The 24655-nt window shown below is 43.6% G+C and overlaps 1 protein-coding gene across 2 annotated transcripts in view; it reads right to left on the bottom strand.

The window, feature by feature from the left end:
- Window positions 1–4355: 4355 nt before the first annotated feature.
- The window catches only part of GAN (gigaxonin), an 85285-nt gene continuing 64985 nt past the window's right edge, over window positions 4356–24655 (bottom strand). Inside the window, exons 10-13 of one of the 2 annotated variants that reach the window (XR_011024659.1) lie at window positions 22328–22437; window positions 19340–19636; window positions 7066–7132; window positions 4356–4459 (exon numbers count right to left, since the gene is read on the bottom strand). Coding sequence is in view for 1 of the 2 variants with exons in the window: in XM_068259637.1 (XP_068115738.1) it covers window positions 19455–19636; window positions 22328–22437 (292 nt within the window). In the remaining variant the exon portion in view is untranslated. Of the gene's footprint in view, window positions 4460–7065; window positions 7133–16708; window positions 19637–22327; window positions 22438–24655 lie in introns of those variants that run through there. The other variant, XM_068259637.1, reaches the window with a different exon arrangement.

The raw sequence follows: 24655 nt of genomic DNA, 5'->3' as shown, positions 1-24655 counted from the left end.
AACGTATTAGTATTGCACATTTTGACAAATTGTTCAAAGGTGTCGGTGTCTCCGTCCCAAATAATCAAGATGTCATCAATATAACGGGTGTAAAATACTAGATGTTTTGCATATGGGTTAGATGACCATATGTGTTCATTTCCCCAATATGACATATACAAGTTAGCGAAACTTGGGGCAAATCCTGCCCCCATCGACGTGCCACAAACTTGTAAGTACAATTTGTCCATAAAGCTGAAGTAGTTGTGAGATAAAGCATATTGCAACAAATCCAGAATGAACTGACCCTGTAAAAAAGAAAATGTTCCATCCTGAATCAAGAAATATTGGACCGCCTCTATACCCTTTTCATGTGGGATGGTGGTATACAACGATGTTACATCTAGGGAAGCCCATAAGTACCTCTTGTCCCATTTATAGTTTCGTAGCATGTCCATAACATGTGAAGAGTCCCGTGTGTAAGCCTGAGTCTGTAATACAATGGGTTGGAGGAAGAAATCCACATAGGAAGAGATGTCACCATGGTAACACACGGAGGTTGGCTTATAACCTTCCGTGTAGCGTGCAGGCGTCATCTGACGAAGGCGCAGAGCGCCGAAACGCGTAATGACGCTGCATGCATAGCTTTCCATAGCCACGCCTATCCCCACAGCGAGACGGCTCTTCCCGACCATCGGGTCCCGCGCTGCTGGCCACAGTGCGCTGCTGCCGCCCTGTCTGGGACAATTAGCGGTTGGCTTTACCGCTGAGAAGCGTTTTTATCTCTGACACCTTGTGAGTACAACTTTTAATCTGTCATTATTAATAAACACAGGTAATGCACTATTGTGCGCTCCGTTTCTTTTTCTAGACATATTGCTTCACCCTATCGTCTGGAGCAGCACTGTACATTACTCTCTTTAACAAGGAAGACCCACCACAGTGTATGTGTGCCTGCAGCCTCCGGAGAGGAGCGCAAGGATTTTTTGTCACATTTGCTTGTCTCTACTATCAGATGGACTTCTTTTACAAACACAAAATAAAATACTCCTCTGTGGTTACACGATGTAATAAGGGGTGTCGTATTATATGATGACAGCGTGCACCGGCTGGTGCAGCATGTGAGGGAGATCTCCAGATAGCGCTTGGTACACTTGCACTCCTGCCAAGTCCTGGTATAGTATCTGGGCTCTGGGCTTCTCTCACATGTATAGTTAGCAGTGCCTTGTGTATTTTGGAACAACTTGTGTGTGTATAGCTCTTGCACTGCAGATCTTTTGGACACAGCACAGCCTTTGTGTACATTTGGTGGCGTGCGTTGGCCTTTGTGTTGTTTACAGTATAATAATCCCTGTGACCTGGAGAGTCGTTCTCTTATTTCCACAGTAGAGGGAGCAGCCGTTCACCGCTCAGAGGAGCCATCATACCTGACCATGGGCATCACTACAGATCATGCGACTCGCACAGAACCTTGAGGCCACCATCCTTATTTGATGCATTAAAGGATACCAGAGGTGACAGGTGACATGATGAGATAGACATAGGTATGTACAGTGCCTAGCATACAAATAACTAAGCTGTGTTCCTTTTTTTTTTAATCTGTCTGAAAGAGTTAAATATCAGGTATGTAAGTGGCTGACTCAGTCCTGACTCAGACAGAAGTGACTACAGTGTGACCCTCACTAATAAGAAATTCCAACTATAAAACACTTCCCTAGCAGAAAATGGCTTCTGGGAGCAGGAAAGAGATAAAAGGGTAAATAGTTCATAGATTTTAGCTCTGGCATACGTCAATGAATGGGTCATTGAGCAAAAACAATAAAACAGTTAAAACTTACAAAGTAGATTTAAACATAAAACTGTGGAATATCTTAAAAAGTCATTTTTAGGAGAAGGAAGATAGATACAATTGTTTATTTCATTACCGTAGTTTATTTTCGCCTCAGGTATCCTTTAAATAAGAACAGAGACCTCCATGGATCAGACTTATTTTCCCAGCAGATACTACAGTTGGTGAAATCTAATTATGATCTGGGAAGTTGAAAGCCATCAGACCAGGTCAGCTTTGTTACTCCAACAAATGTGCTCTGCTTGATTTTGTCATTTGAAATAGACCAGATATTATATCTAATGTGCAAGTTCCAGAGCACTTGGGTAATAGTGACCATAGTATAGTAACATTTGACCGGGGACTTAAAGTAAACCTGTCATGAGAGGAGGAAGAGCTGTAGTCCATCAGCTCCCTCAGTGTCTGTTCAGTTCCTTCCGTTCTCCCGCTGTCAGCCCCGGCAGTCACCGACTGCTACACATGCGTGGCTTGGCTGTTCAGCCCCCTCAATCGCACTCCCATGTTTAGGAGCATTCTGTCCCTGCACAGCTAGTTAAAGGGAACCTTAACTGAAAAAGATATGTTTTTTTCCTTTTAAAATAATACCAGTTGCCTGACTCTCCTGCTGATCCTGTGTCTCTAATACTTTTAGCCACAGCCCTTAAACAAGCATGCAGATCAGGTGCTCTGACTGAAGTCAGACTGTATTCGATACATGCTTGTTTCAGGTGTGCGATTCAGCTACTACTGCAGCCAAAGTGTTCAGCAAGACTGACAAGCAACTGGTATTGCTTAAAAGGAAACATATATATCCCTCTCAGTTTAGGTTCACTTTAATGCTTGTCACTGTGCAGGCGCAGAACCAGGGCTGCACATGCGCAGTAGTCCTGACTGTGGCTCAGTCAGATACATTACTGGGCTGTGGGAGAGCGTAGGCGAATGGAGAGACAACACGGAGCTGATGGACTTACAGGGAGCTAAAAGAAGCCCCAAGTAAGTATAAAACCTTTACCCCCACTCATCTCCAGTACCAGGGCCGGGCCGAGGCATAGGCAGAAGAGGCTCCAGCCTCAGGGCGCAGTGTAGGAGGGGGCGCACAATTCATTCAGCTGTCATTCCTAATTGTGTTTGAAGCAGAAAGAAATAAGAAAAGGAGATACATGGAAGTGACTAAAAGCCAGATAACTAGAGATTAAGGTGTTTGGCCCTGGGGTGCCTCTTAGTCTAATAGCAATCAGTGTGTGTGAGGGGCGCCTCTTAGTCTATTAGCAATCAGTGTGTGACAGCTGGGGGGGGGAGGGATGGAGGGGCGCACTTTGGTGTCTCAGCCTTGGGTGCTGGAGGACCTTGTCCCGGCTCTGTCAAGTACACTTTAACAGAGTTATGAGCAAGGCCAAAACTAAAAAGTTTAATTTTAAAAAGGCCAACTTTAAGAAGTTTAGAGAATCACTAAGTCTGGTAGACTGAGATAGTACATTACAGGGCGAGGACGCTGAAAGTAAATGGCTAACTTTCAAACAGATTCCTATTAATTATTGCAGATAATCATCACCTTATTGCAAATATCGTTTTGGACATAATTAAGTGTAAAATGAATGCCCTTCGCGCCCTAAAGAGGGAGGGGGACTGCACCGGCTTTAGGGAAATTTAAGAAGTGAAATAAACATAAAAAGATAATAGACTTGCATAACCGGAAGCTCAAAAACAAGTGGTTAGTGACAAAGTTGAATGATAAAAAAATAAAATAAAAGTTTTCCAAATAAATAAATTCAAGAACAAAGAAGCCAGAGAATATAGGACTCTAACAAGATCAGTCAGCAAAATTGATTGTGGAGGACTAAGCTGAAATTTGAAATGCCTGCTTTGCATCTGTATTTACCAAAGTGATGCCCTTGTCTCAAACAACGCTGGGTTATTCCCAGTCTACCTCATTCAGCAGGAATTGCATTATTGATTCACACTCGGGCGCTTGAGGTGCCAGCGATCAGCAAAGCGCTGTGACAAATGTATCCCTGGCCACGCCTCCTCCCAAAACCCCAGCCACATTACTACAACCACACCCCTGGTAAGAATAGCTGAGAGAGATAGGGTCAGTGGCTTTAAAAGTCACACCTCATCCTCCAATAGGCAGGCAAGAGATTGGGTGACTGAATCACGTGCCCCGCCCCTTGCCAGAAGTGACCACAGAAGGCCGGATGACATGTTGGCCCTCCCTCAGCTGTTGACAGAGCCCCAATGTGACATCATTGTACTTAAAGAATCGGTTGAGGGGGTGTTAGGTTGGAGGGCAAGAGGGTAGTTCTAGAGAAAAATATATGAATTAGTTATTTAAACTGACAGATTATTATAGTGAGCAATGTGCTCTGTAAAGCTTGGTGCAAAGTGTCCTCCCTGTATAATAAATGTGTAGACTACATGAAGGGTGCACTATAAAATGGAGTAGCACTGGAGGCCTACCTACATACTCCCCTCAGCATTGTGCCGGCTGAAAAGCTGCATTGTGAGCTGGTCGGGTTAAGGAAACATTTGCTGCCTTCTCAGGCCTCTGCAGCAACAATGAACAAGCCCCTAGGGGTTGTGGCTGTACCCGCTGCCTCCCGTCTGCTTCCAGCCTTTTGTCATTCCGTGGAATCTGTTATGCCATCTGGCTCTCTGACAAGGAAAGCAAAGCAACAAGTTGGTACAGAACAGAAACGTACAAAAGTTAATTAATGCATTTACACAGCGAAAAACAAGGTGAGCAGGAGAGAGAGGGGACTAGTCCAGAATAAGCAATAACCTGCTCATCGTAATCATACAGGTAACACATTGTTAAAGCAATCCTGAATTGAACTTTTCTTCCCGTGATGTCATCAATGCCACGTTCTGCATAACTAAATAACATTATTTATATACACAGTGCCATCTGAGCTGGCTGGCAAGAGCTGCAGAACGCGCGGTTTCTGTGACCTAATGGCAGCCATTTTGTTTTTAGCAAATTGTGAAAATGACAATCGCCTGCATATAACAATCTTTTATTGCTGTAAACAGTTAACAACTGGCTCTCTAAAGCTATGTACCCACGTCACGATTTTTCCGACAGCCGATGACTTTTTAAACGCCGAGAGGTCGTTTCCGCAACGTGGGTACAGGCACATGTCCATGTGAATGTCGCTTAGCATGGCGACGCAGTAATGACAGTCACGGCGGATCAGATCAATAAGATCCCCGACGACTCCCACGCAAAGTCCCATAATCACTTGAAGTCTTATTCGCTCCTGACATGTAACTCCACGTTGCATCAGGCATACCCGCTGGCAGGAAGAGGCGTCGCTAACAGCCGCCGTCAAGGGGATGTGGTGAGTACACTGTTAACACCTGGCAAAATGGGGTGTGCAGGAAGCTGGCTACTACCCGGAAACAGAGGGAATCAGCAAGGAGAAAGGGTGATGCCACACGAATGAGACATCACAGGTGCAATCCAAACATACCTGTATGTATGTGAATCCTGAGGTCAGGATATACCTAGAGGAGTCCATTCATTATCAGTGCAAGCCATTTTAGTGCAGGGAGAAGCCAAATAACTGCTTGATTACTATTACCCCTCTGAATTGTAGCAACTCGGGAGGACACATATTTTGGGCACTGGCTGTTGCCCACGGCTAAATTGCCTTTTTTTTTTCTTTTTTATTAATTTGTGCGGCGCCTGGCTGAAACTTTGGGAGCCCAAAGCAGGTGTGTTGCACTGGTGTCGAAACGATCGGCTCTGTGCTGCACCAAAAACTGCTGCCTCGGCCTAGACTACAGGTTTACTTTAACATGCATTTCCAGTCACTAAAAAAAAAGTCGGTGGAAAAAGGCCAATACAGCTTCACTGAAAAAAGACCCCTACTGCTTTCACTCATTGAAAAAGGCTCCTACAGCTTTCAGTCACTAATGGAAGGCTCCTACAGCTGACAGTCACGTCACTGAAAAAGCCGCCTACAGCTGTCACTCACTGAAAAACCGCCTACAGTTTTCAATCACTAAAAAAAAAGTTCTACAGCTTTCAGTCAGTGAAAAAAGCTCTTCATCCTCGTACACAGGCTAGAAGGTTATTGGCTCAGGTGGCTGTTGGGGCCACCTCTGCCAAACATCTAGTGCAACTGTAATGGCCCTCAATCCTTCCCGATACCTCGCAAACTGTTCTAGAGTGCCGTAAAGGCTTGTACACACACCTGACTAAAGTCATCTGGGGGCGGCCAGAAACGACCGCTTGAGCTGATAGGAGTTTGTACAGCAACCGCCGCTCCACAAGCAATCCACCCGGCAGTTCAACTTGGCCAAGTGGCGGGCAACCTCTAAGTGCATGCCGCTCCCCCGCCCGCGGCGTAACGACATACATGCCTGCGCTGCTCCGTTGTCCCTCCACCCCCACATAGCAACAGAACTGTTGTTAGCTATGCAGCTGACATGTGTCTGTACAGACCAGGAATGTTGTTTAAAGAGAACCCGAGGTGTGTTTAAAGAATGCTATCTGCATACAGAGGCTGGATCTGCCTATACAGCCCAGCCTCTGTTGCTATCCCAAACCCCACTAAGGTCCCCCTGCACTCTGCAATCCCTCATAAATCACAGCCGTGCTTGTGAGGCTGGGTTTACATCTGTAGTGTCAGTCTCAGCTGCTCCCCCGCCTCCTGCATATCTCCGGTCCCTGCCCCTTCCCTCCAATCAGCAGGGAGGGAAGGGATGCAGGCGGGGACTGGAGTTCTGCAGGAGGCGGGGAGAGCAGCAGACTGACACTATAGAGATAAACACAGCCAGCTCTGACAAGCTATTTGTCAGCAGCATGGTCGTGATTTATGAGGGATTGCAGAGTGCAGGGGGACCTTAGGGGGATTTGGGATAGCAACAGAGGCTGGGCTGTATAGGCAGATCCAGCCTCTGTATGCAGATAATATTCTTCAAACCCACCTTGGGTTCTCTTTAAGGGAATCGGGTCCCGATCCTCAATGGGCAATATCCATCAAAGGTGTGTACGCACCTTAATGCAGATCTGCAGACTCAAACAGAGGAGTCAGCCAGCTGGCTAAAAGACTGCTACCGATAAATCATGAGGGATAAAATGTTTTTAAGAAGTGTGAATTAATAACATGCGTACTGTGTGCCCAATACAATGACAATTCACAGAGTTCTCCTATAAGCTGGGACATGTGTCTGCAACACTATAAACTCACCCTCAGGCATAAGAAATAGAGAACCCAGCACAACATGTATCCCAAACAGGAATGTGACTCTACCTGTTCCTTTCCTTCTGCAACAACTACAGTAAAATCACGCCAGCTGGGAGTGTTTTGGAAACTGGATCTGTGATAAACATGAACAAAGCCCAGTCAAACCAGAACCAAAGGACAAAAAATAGTCAAAAATTAGCATTGCTTATCCTCTAAAAGTACAGCTTCTGACAAACTGAGATAAAAAAGTGATGCTAAGCGACACTCTTACTAAAAGGTCTCAGTGCTGCACAAATGTTTTAGTAATTCAACGTCAGCACTTATTCAGTGACAGCTACTCTGGAATCTATATTCTGTGTTGCACTAGCTTTCAGTACAGCCAACCCAGGTGTCTTCCTCTTCTTGCAGAAATAATTGTTGCTTATTTTCCACACCTGTCCAAACTGAGTGAGGGCTGGTGCACACCAAGCGTTTTTGGTAGTATTTTCAAAACTGCTGCCGCCTGTGATAACACTTGGCTAATGTATTTTAATGGGATGGTGCATACCAGCGGTTTGAGGTTTTTAGCAAACCGCAATCGTGGTTTGCAGATGCATTTCTGCCTCAATGTAAAGTATAGGAAAAGCTCAAACCACTCTGAAAAACGCCAGATCAAGCGGTTTTTCCAGGCATTTTTGTTACAGTAGCTGTTCAGTAACAGATTTACTGTAACAATATATGAAATCTGCTACACAAACACGCTCCAAAAAGGCATGTTTAGAGAGATTTTCTAAACATGCCTAGAATCGTTCTGAAAATCTGCTTCAAAAACCTCTAGCGTTTTGCGGATCCGCTAGAGGTTTTTGGTGTGCACTGAGGAACAAAATCTGACAATCACTGTCTTCACAGATTTGATCAGTGTGGAGTAGTTACGTAATTTTTAGTGCTAAAGTGAACCAGAGACGAAGCACCCTCATGTATTTTACCATATATATCAGTGGGAACATGGCAGTAAACACCTACCCTGCTCTCCATTTCATCCTTACTGCTAAAAGTGTCTCCTATCAGCTGTGATAAGAATCCCGGACTGAGCATTCAGTCTGGCTTTGCAGGGAATAATTATAGCTGAGTCATTATAGCAGAGCCACAAGGGGGCAGGCTTGGGCTTGAAAAGACACCAGAGAAGACAGACTCAGCTATAATCTTTCCGTAGCAAAGCCAGACTAAATGCTCAGTGGGGGATTCTTATCAGAGGTGATAACAGTCAGATTAAACAGAACAATGAAACAAAGAGCAGATTAGGGGTTTACTGTCATGTTCCCACTGATTTATAAGGTAAAATACATGCGGGTGCTTCCTCTCTGGTTCTCTTTAACTGAAGGAAATATTTTTTTTCTCCCCGTGCAAAATGACTTGAAAAGTTTTGCCTGGAAATCATTACAAATAACTATTTGTCTGGAATAAGTACAGAGAGCTGAAATGGTGGTCCACAGGCTCTGCCCAGCGATGTCGCCCGATGCACCGCCCAAACTAAAAAGAGATAACTGATTAGAAAGGTAAATGGGTTATATTGTCTTGTTACATAATCAAAATTTGCCAAACATTTACAACATCTGTGGTTTATTTTATGGGTGGTGGGTGTAGAATAATCAAGAACTTGAGTGTTTTCTTTCAGTTTGAGGCCACGGAGTTTTGGATCCACATTCTTAAGTTTTCACCAGTACTGCCTTTAGTACTTGAAGAAATGATCCCGCAGCTGCGAACACACAGGCAGGAACATCAGACAGTGTTGCCTATGTGTGTCTGATGTCCTTGCTAGGGATGGTCAATGAGATGCAAATACATTTGAGTTGATGCAGCATTATGCAAATTGTGTATGCAAATATATGCAGATTGAAAATGATCCAATCAAATTCTGAAAAGGTGAAATTTGATTGGTCCATTTCCAAGCTGTATAAATTTGCATACAAAATGTGCATGATCCTGGCATCAACTCGAAATTATTTGCATTTCATTAACCATTCCTAGTCCTTGCATAGTGCACATGATACGCGTTGCTGAAATGCACGCAGCAATATCTACAGTGGACCCCAGCCTTGATATATATAATAACTCCATGCAATAATGCTGATAAATAATAAGACCAGTAACAGAAAGGAATTTATCAGTAACACAAAAAGACACTTCTCTAGTGCAAACAAACAAAGATGTGCGACATCCTCTGTGTGAGGAATGCAGCCACAACTTTTGTTAAATTGACACTTTAAAGTAATTGGGAATCGGTGTAAAAAAAAAAAAAAAAACCCTAGATACTTACCTAAGGAGAGGGAAGGCTCTAGGATGTAATAACCCTTCCCTCTCCTCTCCCGGTGCCCACTCCAGCGCAGGAACCTCTGTAGCAGCATTCAACCAATTCGGTCAAATGCTGCTGTCTCCAACACCGAAGGAATCCCAATTTTTTCATACTGTGCTCGCGCATGCGCAGTATGGAGCAGCCTGTCTTCAGAAGGACTCGGCCCCCGAAGACATCTGAAGTCCTGCAGCGGGGGATTTGAACGGAGGAGCTGCCGCCGCAACGAGGGCACTGGGAGAGGAGAGGGAAGGCTCATTAGGACCCAGTGCCTTCCTTCTCCTTAAAGAGAACCTGTACTGAGTAAAATTATTTAAAATAAACACATGAGGTAACTTCAAATGAACATTATATAGTTACCTTGCCATCAGTTCCTCTCAGAAGCTCACCATTTTCTTCTGACAATAATCCCTTCCAGTTCTGACAACATTTTGTCAGAACTGAAATATATCAGTTGCTGTCAGTTACAGCTGAGAGGAGAACTGATGTGTCCATGTTTCCCTACGGCTCAAGTGGGCGTTGTTACAGTTTAACTGTGTGCTGACCAGGAAGCTGTTATGGGTAACAGCCATTTTCAAAATGGAGGACGAAGAATTCCATTGATCACAGTGGACAAACAGGATGCGGGAGAGGAGAAAGAGATTGAGGAGTAGACTACACGGGAGGTAAGTATGACCTGTGTATGCTTATTTTGACTTTTAATTTTCAGTTCAGGTTTTCTTTTAAGTATCTGATTTCTTTTTTTTTTTATTTAAGACTCCCAATGACTTTAAGATGAAACCATTCTTTACCTTCACAATTTCGAAAAATGAATAAACAACACACAATCACACGTGCAAGATGCATATTTTTTATTCTTAAGGAACAACTCCAGCTTATTGAACAGGACAGAATGATCAGAACGTTTTGTAACGTTTTACCTGTCTTAGCTTGTACAAGCTTTTGAAGTATCAGTTGTGGTCAATGAGAAACATGCACATTTTGTCCTGTATTGTAGGCTAACACCATTAATTGCTGAATGGGTAAACAAATCAATGTATGGAGAGATGGTTACAATGTTTCTAGGCTGAAAACCATGCTATTATTATTATGCTGTATAAAGAAATATTGTGCAATGTGGTAGACAAAATAAGAATAATATTGTTCTATCAGAAGTGTGGGCATCTGGGCACTGGTGGGCCCACAAAATGCTCCTTTTCAAGTCCCTTGCCTCTCAGCCACATGCCTCACATCTACTGCATCCCTACATCTCTGCGGTGGCCATATTTGTTCTGGGCAGGTTTACTAGCATGTGCAATACAATGCTGAGCGGCCATTGTCCACATGAGCAATATAATGCTGAGCGACCGCTTTCCACATCCATTTTCCACATGTGCAATACCTGTACAATGCTGAGCGGCCATTTTCCACATGTGCAATATAATGCTAAGCGGTCACTTTCCACATGTGCAATATAATGCTAAGCGGTCACTTTCCACATGTGCAATATAATGCTAAGCGGTCACTTTCCACATGTGCAATATAATGCTGAGCGGCCATTTTCCACACGTGAAATACTTGTACAATGCCACATGTGCAATATAATGCTGAGCGGCCATTTTCCACATGAGCAATATAATGCTGAGCGGCTACTTTCCACATCCATTTTCCACATGTGCAATACCTGTACAATGCTAAGCAGCCACTTTCCACATCGTAAAGCAACACACAAAAGGGTAAATAAAATTTCCCTCTGAACAGACTGTTTCCTCGGCCTCTGAATGAACCTCATCACCTTACAGTACATCTCCTGTTTCTCCACACACCACACTCTACTGTACACATGTTGCTCCCTCCTGTCACATTCTGTATAGCTCATATTGTCATAGTGAGAAGTTCCTGCTTATACAAATAGAGATGTAAGCACATTGCTGCCATCTAGTGGTAGACAGAGAAAGCACAGTTATGCTATTGTGTATGGTGCAAAAGTGTGGCCTTGAACACAGAAATAAATCATTATTGTCTTAACAAAGCTAGAGCATGAATATGGCCCATTGACTGGAATTGTGTATTTATATGTGTATTGGTTTTGCTTACACAGGGCTGTATACACAATGAGATTACAGGCAGCTCATTGCGTTCTACAGCATCTGCCTTTCAGTGCATGAAATGTACAGTGCACACTGGCAGGGAATTATAAGGCTACTGCTGAGAGAAAGCACCAGACCTCAATGAAAACTGGCCCAGTCTTTATCTAGCTTAAATCTGCAGTCCCATGCTTCCTCATAGAGTAGAAGATCATAACAAACATGCAAGGAACGGTATAGCCAAATTATATTCTGATATGCAGCGCAGTCATGCAGAGCCGGGACAAGGTCCTCCAGCACCCAAGGCTGAGACTTCAAAGTGCGCCCCTCCATCCCTCCCACCCCAGCCGTCACACACTAATTGCTATTAGACTAAGAGGCGCCCCAGGGCCCCCAACATCCTCAACACCTTAATCTCTAGTTATCTGGCTTGCAGTCACTGCCATGTATCCCCTTTTCTTATTTCTTTGTGCTTCAAACACAATTAGGAATGACAGCAGAATGAATTGTGCACCCCCTCCTACACGTGTGCGCCCCCTCCTACACTGCGCCCTGAGGCTGGAGCCTCTTCAGCCTCTGCCTCGGCCCTGCAGTCATGTGACCAGACTTTTCAGCGAATCCCTAAACACTTTTGAAATGATCCCTAATCTATTGTTGCCCAATACTTTCCCTCAAATCTAAATGATAAAACTACCTCAAACCTCACCCAAGTTTAAACCATCCTATAGCCTTACCCCTGCTCTTACCTATCGCCACTTTCCCTGACCATCCTAATCAGAGTCGCTAGCCATACCTGCCTATCGGGACTGAAATAGAAAAACTATTTGGTATCGAATCAAGAGGTAGAGAAAACCTCTCATAACTCTGATAGACAGCCAACCAAACATTGGACAGGTAGGTCACTGTCTGCCTGATAATCTGCCTGATAATCCACCTGGACACAACTCGCGGAGGCGCAAGCAAGCGCTGAACACTAACACTCCGCCGCTCACTCAGAAATGTAAATGTCTATTGTGATATGTACAGTGACGTCATCCCAGAGCCAGATAGAAAAGGACAATGGATGACCACTAAGGTTTACAGCAAAAAAAAAAGCTGTTCAAGTTTCATTTGAAGGAAACTTGAGATGGAAGGAAAATACCTGGGGCTTCCTCCAGCCCCCTTGCCGTCCTCCTCCACCTCCTGGATCTTCTCAAATTGGCCATGGAAAGTCCTCCGGTCTGTGGCGCACTGCTCTGCTCTGGTTGCAGGTAGCATTCTGCACCTGCATAGTACTACCACGCAGGTGCAAAACGCTCCCGGCCACAGTGTTCAACAGGGAAGCATGCGCGGTCGGACTGCGCCAACTGGATGACTTTTCAGGGCCAGTTTCAGAAGATACGGGAGTTGGAGGAAGTCGATGAGGGAGCGACAAGCTTGAAGGGGGCTGGAGGAAGCCCCAGGTACATATATATTTTTCCCCCTCCCCGTCTCAGGTACACTTAAAGATAGTTCTTCAGGCCACAACGCCACAGCTGTACGTATATACAGCACATATAGACCTTGTTGCAGTTACTGACAAACAGGCAGATGGTCTAAAAAGTGCAGTCCGCAAATTCAACCATAGAACGCTGAAATAAAAATATATATACAGTATATTTTAAAACAATGAGTTAAAATGAAACAAACGCAAGATATATAAAAGATATTTTGTAAATAAAAAAACTTCTGTAGGAGAAAAAGGCCTTTGATGGAAAGAAATTTGCTGGTTTTCAGCCAAATAAAAAACTGTGTTCATGTATATGTGCTCTAAGTTCACAAGAAGGAATCAGTTAACACTGATTGTTTAGCAAAATCCCAGCGGTGAGATGACTTGTCTCTATTCCCTCTCCATAAAGTCTCAAGTAAGCTGAAACTTTAGTAGTGACGCTGTGACAAGTGCGCTGCATGTTGAGTTGCCGAAAACTTGCCAGTGGAGTCTGCAAGATGTGCAAGGAGCTGGCAAGTGAGTTACAGCTGGCAAGTGAGTTACAGCCATTCATTCGTTCCAAAAAATGGAAGAATCTGCTTTGGGTGGATTGATTCCTTAAAGGTGAACACCAAAATCACAGACTAAAAAAATATTGTATACATCAAACCTCAATTAAACAAGATATGTATGTAACAAAAAAAAAATTTAAAAAAAAAAAACGTTTCCACTACCTAGCAAATGCTGTGAAAATGAGACATGCATGTGACAGGACATCAACACAAGAGTGGTTTTCCTGTAGATCCAGGGGAGGTGCTCTTATGTGGTGATGTCATCAAATACCGCTGAGCTCCACAGACCACAGGGGCGTGTGAGATGTGGGCCTTAGGTTTAGCATTAACGTTATTGCTGTGCATTTATATAGCTCACAATCTAGCACCCCCTACCCCACAGGACTAGGGTAATTTATTGAGGAATGCCAGGTAATGTATCCAACCAAATTAGGAATGTGGATGAAGTCCATGAACCTGAGAATACAGTGCTGCCAGGGATTGGTCCATTTTAAATTTGCCTATATTTGCATCAACTCAGGATTATGTGCATGTCATTGAGATCCCTGCTGCAGCTTAGCACTTTCCCCTTCTCCTCGCATTACGCTGGAAGCAGTGACATCAGAGTACCACAAGCGGCTAGGAAGTCAATGGCTGTGATGCTGGGAGACCTGCCCTGATAGATAAAAGTTCCTGTTCCCTTGTGACCCTCCCAGATTCTTCAGGTAGACCGCAGGTGATGTCACTGTTGTACTGATAGGGTGGATGGAAAGGAAACTAAAAGTGCCCATTAACAGTACAATGTTTAGAGAATAGTTGTATTTCCAAGAAGATCATTCAGATCGAAGAGATCAGATTTAGAAATGACCCCAAGTTGGATTCCACACTGTGGATCCATTAACCTCCCTGGCGGTAAGCCCGAGCTGAGCTCGGGCTATGCCGCGCAGGAGGATTTCTCAGGGTCTGTTGGGGCGATTCGCCCCATTCAAAGTGCTGTGCACGCAGCCAGCACTTTGCTAGCCGCGCGCACAGCTCGATCGCCGCCGCTCTGCGGCGATCGCCCGCATGCAGCAGCGGAAGAGGCCCCCCCGCCAGAGCCCTGCGCTGCCCGGACCAATGAGTTCCATGACGTCATTCCGATCGTCGCCATGGCGACAGGAGAAGCCAAACAGGGGAACGCGTTACATACGCGCTCCCCTGTTTGCTATTGATGCCGGCGACGATCGCACTAGAGGGCCACATGCGCTCTCTAGTGGTGTTTCATGTAGCTACCACTCTGGTAGCTTTACATGAAACAAAAAAAAAAATAATTAAAAAAAAAAGGATTTTTGCTTATTTGTCAAAATAAATTAACCACCAGGGAGGTTAAAGGACAAATGAAGTGAGAGGAATATGAAGGTCGCCATAATTATTTCCTTTTAAACAATACCAGTTGCCTGGCAGTCCTGCTGATCTGTTTGGCTGCAGTAGTGCTGAAATAACACCAGAAACAAGCATGCAGCTTAACTTAACAATAATGTCAGAAGCAGCTGATCTCCTGCATGCTTGTTCAGTGGCTATGGCTAAACATATTAAAAGAAGAGGACCAGGAGGATAGCCAGGCAACTGGTATTGCTTATAAAGAAATAAATATGGCAGCCTCCAGATGTCTCTCACTTCAGGTGTCCTTTAAACTACTTGCAATATTTCTATGAAAAAAATCTGGCGCACCGATCGACCATTTTTAAAGAAATTATCGAAAATCTGATTTTTCAGGATGAATTAGACCCACCAGGTTCTCCATTTTCGCACAGTGCGTTCTGAAAAACCTGATCGAAAATTGTACAGCTAATGAGCACCTTAAAGTGAACCTGCTGATCCTCTGCCTCTGAGGGCCCGTTTCCACTCTCGCGGAAACGGCCGCGAATCCGCAGAGTTTCCCCGCAGGCAAATCGCGCGGGGAAACTCTGCCATAGGGGACAACGGCGCCGCCGGCCGAATCGCTTGCAGTAGCGATTCGGCCGGAAACCCCCACAGAATTCGCGGCGGAGGCTGCGATTCCTATAGCCGTGCATGGCACGGCTGATGGGAATCGCCTGCGATCCCGCCCACCCGCTCAGTGCCGGCGTGCGTCTACGAGACGCACGCCGCACTAGTGGAAACGAGCCCTGACACTTTCAGCCACACACCCTGAACAAGCATGCAGCAGATCAGGGGTTTCTGACAACACTGTATTGTCAGATCTGACAAGATTAGCTGCATGCTTGTTTCTGGTGTAATTCAGACATTACTGCTGCCAAATAGATCAGCAGGGTTGCCAGGCAACTAGGACTGTTTACCAGGAAATAAATATGGCAGCCTCCATATCACTCTCACCTTGGGTTCACCTTAAGCCAGAGTTGACCAGATTTCCAGTTTCAGAGATCTTAGGTAGGCCAAATTTAGTATTTTGTCGCACTTGGAGGGGAAGGGGTGTGTGCTGAGCGACAAACAAAATAATTTGCTGTTAGTTCTGTAGGAACAGTTATCTTTTAAATCAATTTTGCATAAGAAAGTCGGTTGCTTCAAATACATTCTTTGCGATCCCCATCTCTCAGTTTGCTGAACCTGGAGTGTATTGTCTTAAACAATTTCCATTTGGCATAACTAATACTTTGGAAGCTTGTACAAACCATAAGGTGATATATTATTTGTTTTATATGTATATTTTTTTTATTATTGCTATCCTGTTGTACATTAACAAGTTTGACAAAAACAAGAAAAACAAAACATAACATAAAAATAAAAAAGTACCCTCCAAAATACTTTTGTTAAAAATGCAACGGAACAAAACGTCATACCCTTGTTAGGAAATAAAACCCCACACAAAAAGAACGTGCCTAGAACAGATCCATAAAATATGATGCTGTTTGCTGTGGTAAAAAAAAAATAAAAGACAATAAAAGGCTACGAGTCCTTTCCACTCGTTACAGTTCTAGGAAGTTAAACATGTGATAAAAAGAAAAATGGTAACACTATGGTTTAAGGCATACAAATATCAGTGACAAACATTTCACACAAGATTGTCCTTTGTAGACTCAAAATAGTATCTCTCCGTAAGTTGTGTTTGAAACTAGTTATTTAGTACACTGCCTCGTGCTCGTAGTAACCCTGTCATTAGGTTAAAGCAGTGTTTCTCAATCCTGTCCTCGTGACTCCCCAGCGGTGCAGGTTTTGCAGGCAGTCTTACTTATGCACAGGTGGGGTCGTTAGTGTCTCAGCTAGGGGGGATTTCATGAAGCTGAAACATTCATTACCTCATCTGTGCATAGGTGAGGTTGCCTGCATAACATGCACTGTTGGGGAGTCACCAGGACAGGTTTGAGAAACACTGTTAGTGATAAGGGGAAATACAGGGAAATAATTGTGTGCAACAGATGCCACTTTCAATGCAATCAGTGCACAAATTAAAACTTGACAGGTGCATATTTCTTCTCATGAACAGGCACAATGCTTTGCAGTTGTCAAGTGCTTTGTGTTGACTGACTGCAGTCTGCATGGTGGTCGTCGCAGGCACCTCGCTGCATTTATCCTTACCACTGGGATAAGTACCATAACCGAGTGACAGGAGTACTTTAAAGTGATCCTGTCAAGTTCTTCAACGTTGATAAACCAACCATTCTGCTCATTTCGAATATCTGACAAAGTGCATACAAATATCTTTGCTAAGTGAAAGGGAAACAATTATCCTAACATACAAATCTGCAGTGACCCAGGGAGGGAATTACCATATTTTTCAGAATATAAGACACTTTATCTTCCCGAAAACTGGAGTTACTCATGACTACGGCGCACATGCGCCGCTGGGGTCACACAGGGAACTAGTTATCAGGAAGTAGGCAGTCAGTTGTAGTGTGAAGTATGGAGGACTGAAGCGGTATTGGGCCAGGCTCCACAGTGTACAGGAAGCCTCAAGGAGGAGGAGAGAATTGCATGTGGAGCTGCAGGACTGGATTAAGGGGGAGAGGGGAGCAGCAGCAGGGGTCGGTGAGAGTGACTGCAGTGGTAGTGTAGTGTAAAGCAGTGTGTAGAGGTAGTGTAATGTAATGTAGTACAGCTTAGCCGGTAGGGGTGCAGTGATTAGTGTAGCTTACCTGGTGGGACAACAGGGGGTAGTGTAGTGTAACTTAGAGTAGCTTAAAGACAGCTTGGGGAGAAAAAGGTCCATAAGATGCCCCTTACCCATAGATGCACCATGTTTGGCCATTTGTTTTTTTTTTTGCCAGATTTTTGCCCTCTAAACCTAGGTGCGTCTTATAGTCCAAAAATATGGTACATTTGGCCATTCAAAGTCTCTAGCTAGCAGTAAACTAGCTAATTGATCTGTAGATACTGGCTCAGATTGACTCGCTATGTATTTGCCTTCCTGTATCAATAGAAATTTTCAGCATAAATATTTTTCTGATCAGTGTTATGTTTCCAATTTTCTTTGGAGCATCCAGAAATATCTACCATCTCAGGCCAACAGAGAGTAGAGACTTTTACTTACAGAGCTCTCACCTCACGCCTTTCTCCTGCTCATGAGCTGATATACCCACCAGTATTGGTGGTTGTGGTCATCTCACGAGTTTCTGAATGCAAGAGGAAAGGACAGAGCCAGGGGTCAGAGGAGTTAAAAGACACCTGAAGCAAGAGGGATACAGAGGCTGACATATTTCTTTCCTATTAATTAAACAATACCAGTTACCTGGCAATCTTGCTGATCCTCTGCTTCTAATACTTTAGCCATAGATCTACAGATCCAGGTGTACATGACTGAAATCTGACTAGATTAGTTGCATGCTTGTTCCAGGTGTGTGATTCAGGCACTACTGAAAGCAGAAAAACCAGCAGGACTGCCAGACAGCAGGTATTGTTTAAAAGGAAATAAATATGGCCGCCACCATATCCCTCTCAATTCATGTGTACTTTAAAGGCTTTGTTCAGTGTTGACCTGAGATAAGGGGGGTGCCCACATATTTGAAACGCGACAATGGTACTTGCAGGCTTCTTGTGGTATTGGCACTTAAATGCAGCATTTTTTGGCCATTTTTTTTTCTTCGGCTCTTCTTAGAAACATTTAAAAAAAAACATAACAAAAGCAAAGTCTCCTAACTTGAAGACTAACATCTAAACGCCATTAGCCTCTAAAGACTTGTCTTTCTTGCTGTTAACAAAACAGGTGGAGATCACATTTTTCATTTGTAACAGAATATTTTCCTTAAAAAAACTTTCTAAAACATAAATATCTTTTTTCTTTAGCATTAACTCTAATAAGTAAAACTAAATTACTGCACATTCCCTTTAAATAGACTAGTTAAGGCAAAGATAGCTACCTTGTGCATTTCGTCTACACTTGCGCTGACTGTTGGGTTGTAAGAAGGCGCCAGAAGTCATTACTGATAACTGCTACACACATATTAAATTACCTCGTCGGGAAAACGTTAAAAAAAAGAAATTTAAAAACCACTATTTGCCAGTTATCAACAATTGGAGGAACGAAAGAACTCAGTTCAGGAAATAAAACAAAATATTCCTCCTCATGTTTATGGAGTCCTGGCAGCCTAACATAATGCAGAAAAGCACAGAGCTGTGGAAGGACAATGTAAGTAAATAAGAGGCCATACACCTGGTTGAGGAGAGTCAATCTTCACTGTAAGAGTAGTTTCACAGAGAAGATTCAGACTATTAAAAACGCCAATTTTTCGCAAATTCCTTTTAAGCAGCGGTGTCTGTTAACCAACACTGTGGACCCTGACAGGTTCACTTTAAGTACGCAATCCCACAAACCTCCAAAAGCATAAAGCAATGTGATATATACTCTTATATGATATATTGATCCCAACACCTTCTCACAATGAGTCTCTCTGTGGCTTCTCTTAGCTCTCCTCCAATCACACATTGTGACATTAGAAAACTACACGGTGCTTCGGAGTCTGGTTGTACATACCAGACGTATAGGCAGGCTGCAAGGTGATATAAGCCTTTGCATTCTATGGCATTCGCTTGCTGTTTTGTATAGTGAGGTGGTTGGTTGGTTAGCAAGCATTGTGGCCCCACGTCTCTCAGGATGGCGTGACACGGATGCGGAAGAGTCCTTGCTGAAGCTGCAGCCTGAAGAGGCGGCAGTTGGCGATGCGCAGAGCTGCGCAGCCCGTGCGTCGGAGATCAGAGTGAAATAAAGGCTTGGTGTGATGCCAGGTGCCCGTGCTCCGCTTAAACTCCCTCACGTAGTCGTAGCTTGTACCTAGAAATGCAGACAACACAGTCACAAAGCAGTAATGCAAACTGGTGACTCAAATCAGTACAGCTTTAGTCCGGCATAAAGGGTGTGGTACAGTAAGGTGCTCCTAGGCTGTACCACACGAGTGATGTTAAAAACTGTTCCTGGACTGAATAAAGATAATTTCCATAATTTTGTATTCTGTTACACTAAGCTCCACCTCCTTCCTGCATCTAGCCTAACATGGTTCCACCCCCACTGGTCCTCAAATTTGGAGTCACGTGACCCCACGGTTTGGTTGGACAGCCAGGGCTCTCTGTACCACTTCTGCTCTGATCAGCATTGCCCCAACTCCTCGATCTCCCAGCAACTTGGAATTATTGGCATCAGACCATCCTTGGTGCCTGGCTGTCACTTGGGTGCTCTGGCTGCGGTTCTCCATGCACATCAGGACAATCATATCTCCAAATATATTATGACTAGGTGTAACATGTACAGTTAGCTCTAATGGGTTCTAAATCTAGATTAGAACAACATATTCAGAGCTCATATGTGCAGTAAGAGGAAACCGAGAGCTTGAAAAACTATTGTCATCACAACTGGCATGTCACTTCAGCTGCTAGTCATGTAGGACCTGTTCCATGTACCTCCAAATGATCCCTCTCCATTCCTGAACACAATTTTTTTTTTTAGACAGCAGGGAGAGGCGGCAGCGTTTCCCAAAGCAGGCTGCATCTGAATGACTACCAGCATAGGTGTGCAGAGCCTAACATTAACGGAGGATGTTAGCTTCCAGAACAGTTTGCATGCAAAGTATTCCATACTGGACCCTTCCAACGCAATAAGGCCATCCTTTTGGAGGGGATCTTAGTCTCGAACTAATTAACAAACGAGCATATTGTGAACCTGGAAGCAGCTGGCCATAAAATGGTTTAAACATTTTTTGGAGAGAGGGGAGAAATGCATAACTCTAGCATCTGTTTTGCCTCTAGGGGGCTCTGCACGCCTCTGTTGGTAGTCATTCAGATGTGACCTGGTCTTATGAAGTGCTGCCATTTCTCCCCTGTTGTCAATAAACAAATGTGTAAACCATTTTATGGTCAGCTGCTTCCAGGTTCACACTATGGATGCAGTCTGCCTATAATTAGGCTCTGCACATCTATTCTGATATTCATTCAGATGCAGCCTGCTTTGGGAAGCACTGCCACCTCTCCCTGCTGTCTAAACAAATGTAATAGATATGTTTGCATTCCGTTTTTTTTCAGGGGTTAGGGCTCTAGTGCATAATTGTGGCATCTTTTTTGAATACAAAGGGCCTGATTCACAAAGCGGTGATAACTCAGTTATCACGCCTTAAAGACTTTAGGCGTGATAACCTTTGCCCCACTGAGTTAGAACCGCTTTGTGCTGGTGATCGCGTGCAAAGTCCAGCGCGCAAAGTTTTGCACGCGCAATCACGCAATTCCACGCACAGCGCCCATAGGGTTTAATGGGCGCATCGCGACTGCGCGGGAATTTTGCGCGAGTTTCTTCTTATCACGCCTAAACTGAGTTTAGGCGTGATAAAGGGCTTTTCACTGGCGTGCAAAGTGTTTGCACCGCTTTGTGAATCAGGCCCCTAGTGTGTATGACGCCTGTAGGGGGCTCTGCATGCCTCTGTTGATAGTCATTTCATATGCGGCCTGGTCTTAGGATGCGCTGCCATTTCTCTCCTGGTCACAAAAACAGATGACTTTTCTGCTAGCCAAATGTAAACCAAGCACTGCTGTTACCTAATGAAAACTAACCAAGAATAAACTTCATGGATTCAATTCACAATATGTATCATCAGTGGCTCTTTGGAAGGTTTCTCTGTGAACAGTAGTGAATGTAAACCTACTCCAAAGCTTCCCTATTTTCAGTGCAAACTAGAATGACGGAAGCAGACTATTACCTAACTTATGGTACATTACCTAACTGTACTTCTTGACCCACACAGACTGCCTCTAGAGGGAGAATCTTGAAATCCACTCAGTAAATACAATAGTAAACACGGAAAAGCAAGCATGACAACATGTGTCGCTTAACTTCATTCTGCCGCTGCACTGTAAATTAATGTAGATTTGCTGACTGTGCTGCTTGTATCTGTATGCTTCCGTTCAGACAAGGTCTCTAAGGCTACACTGTAGTTTAAAGCTTTGGCATTCAGAGCAGAACTGGTGACCAATCAGTGTTATCTTCAATCATAGCAAGAAGTTTTGAATCAGGATGATACCATGTGACTTCAATCATGCGACTCCCCTCAGGTCCCAAGTCACATGACCAGAACTACTAGGCCAGTCAGGTGATCTGACTCCAGTGGCTGCATGCTTGTTTCAAGCATGTGATAGACCCAACTGAAGCCAAAATCAGCAAGGCAGCCAGCCACCAGGCAAGGTTTGAAAAGTTCAAAATGGCAGCATCCATATTTCTTTCACTTAAAGGTTCTGCTGAATTAATACAGTTTCACTTTTTCATATGAAATACCTAATACGGCACAAGTGAGTTAAAAAATAAAGTTAAAAATAAGCAAAGAACATTTTTTCAAAATCTCAAGTCATTCCGCTGCTGTGTAGAACTTCAGCTGTAGAATGGAAGGGATGCTGCTCATAAAACAGCTACTACAGGAAGAATCATTTCATTCTACGAAATCATCATCATCATCATCATCATCAGAGTATGCAGTGATACCGTTACCTGTGTCTAGATCCCCGATAACATAAATACTGGCTCCAATAGGCACGGCTCCATACACAAAAGATGAGCTTGTAGGAATACATAAATTCTGATCATTCAGGTAGATCCATCTGTAAACAAAGCATACACTAAATATAGTGAATTCACACAAGAAATGAGAGAGGCATAAGTGGTAGTTCTAGCTGTGCCCAGTATATCACCTATGTGCACTGCTGAGAGAAGAGTAAGGTCACAACTGAAATCAGCATTCTTTGAGGACAGAATACACAGGGAATTGAAGGACCACTCCAGCAAAAAAAAAAAAAAAACAGTTCGAATCAGACAGAGCCAAAAGGTTTTGGACTACTCCATCTCCTTATGGGAGATTCTCAGGGTTTTCTTTGGTTTCAGAAGCATTTCCTGAACGGCAGTTTCATTGCCAAAATAGTAAGATACCAGCCAGCCTCTTGCACACTATGCTAGCAGTTAGACTTGCTAACTCCTGTTCAGTTAATGCTTTAAAAACTAAGAAAACACTGAGAATCCCCATGAGGAGACGGATTAGTGCAAAACATGTACTTTGACACCAAATTTGTGTATGTATTTCCAATGTGGTATTATTGGATGTCACAGGAAAAATTGTATGTATTTGGGTTTCTGAAGACTAAAAAATGTAAAGCATGTTTTATTGCATCATACTTAAAGAGAACCAGAGATGAAGCAACCTCATGTATTTTACCTTATAAATCAGTGGGAACATGACAGTAAACACCTAATCTGCTCTTTGTTACATTGTTCTCTGTTTAATTTGCCTGTTATCACCTCTAAGATAAGAATCCCGACTAAGCAGTCGGTCTGGCTTTGCTACAGAATGATTATAGCTGAGACTGTGTTCTTTGCTGTCTTCAAGTCCAAGCCTGCCCCCTGCTGGCTTTGCTCAGGAATCATTATAGCTGAGTCATTATAGCAAAGCCAGACTCAATGCTCAGTCTGGGATTCTTATCTCAGCTAGATAACAGACACTTTTAGCAGTGAGGATGGAACAGAGAGCAGGGTAAATGTTTTCTCTAATGTTCCCACTGATTTCTATGGTAAAATACACAAGGGTGCTTCGTCTCTGGTTCACTTTAATTTATAGCAGGCAAAAGGTACACAATGGTTGAATATTACCACAAATGACCCATCTAGAAAACTAGACCCCCAAACGTATTTGACAAGGGGTATAATTAGGGATTTGACCCTCTGGTCTTTTTTCCATTTTGATTAGAATAATGGGGTAAAATGTAGAAAATATTTTTTATTCTGCAAACATGCTAATTTGAAAGCACATAATGTGCACATGCTGTTTGCAGGCCCCAAAATACATCCCAAAACATATTTGTCAACTTCTCCCGTGCATGGAGATACCAAATACTAATGCCTCGGTCACACTGCTAGAGAACTGGGGGGCCCAGATTCAACTGAGTGGATTTTGCATTTTTATTGAATGAAAATTGAAAACAGAATTTTTAGCACATTACTTAAAGAGACTCCGTAACAAAAATTGCATCCTGTTTTTTATCATCCTACAAGTTCCAAAAGCTATTCTAATGTGTTCTGGCTAACTGCAGCACTTTCTGCTATCACAGTCTCTGTAATAAATCAATGTATCTTTCCCTTGTCAGACTTGTCAGCCTGTGTCTGGAAGGCTGCCAAGTTCTTCAGTGTTGTGGTTCTGCTATGAATTCCCCATTCCATGCCCATCTATGCAGACTGCCTGTGTATTATTTAGATTAGAGCAGCTTCTCTCTTCTCTCTTATCTTTTACAAGCTGGATAAATCGTCCTCTGAGCTGGCTGGGCTTTCACATACTGAAGAATTACAGACAAGGGCAAAGCTGTTTGCAGGAGAAAAAAGAGCAGCCTGAAACTTCAGTGCATGAGAACTGCAGGGAGAAAGAAACACACAAATGATCTCTTGAGATTCAAAGGAAGGGTGTATACAGCCTGCTTGTGTATGGTTGTATTTTCTATGTGTGGACATACTGTACATCAACCTACTTTCTGTTTTGGTGGCCATTTTGTTTGTTTATAAACAAACTTTTAAAAACTGTTTTTAACCACTTTTAATGCGGCGAGGAGCGGCGAAATTGTGACAGAGGGTAATAGGAGATGTCCCCTAACGCACTGGTATGTTTACTTTTGTGCGATTTTAACAATACAGATTCTCTTTAATTCATAGCAGTGCAAAAGTACCAAGACCTCTGGATATCACCCAAAATGACCTCATCTAGAAAACTAGACAACCCCCCCCCCCCCCAACGACTTATTCAGGGGCCCCTGAATGAGTCATTGTGACAAAACGCATAGG

The sequence above is a fragment of the Hyperolius riggenbachi genome, chromosome 11 (assembly GCF_040937935.1).
Source record: "Hyperolius riggenbachi isolate aHypRig1 chromosome 11, aHypRig1.pri, whole genome shotgun sequence".
NCBI classification, from domain to species: domain Eukaryota; kingdom Metazoa; phylum Chordata; class Amphibia; order Anura; family Hyperoliidae; genus Hyperolius; species Hyperolius riggenbachi.
The sequence above is the reverse complement of the archived record's forward strand: the minus strand, read 5'-3'. Positions and strand labels throughout refer to the sequence as shown.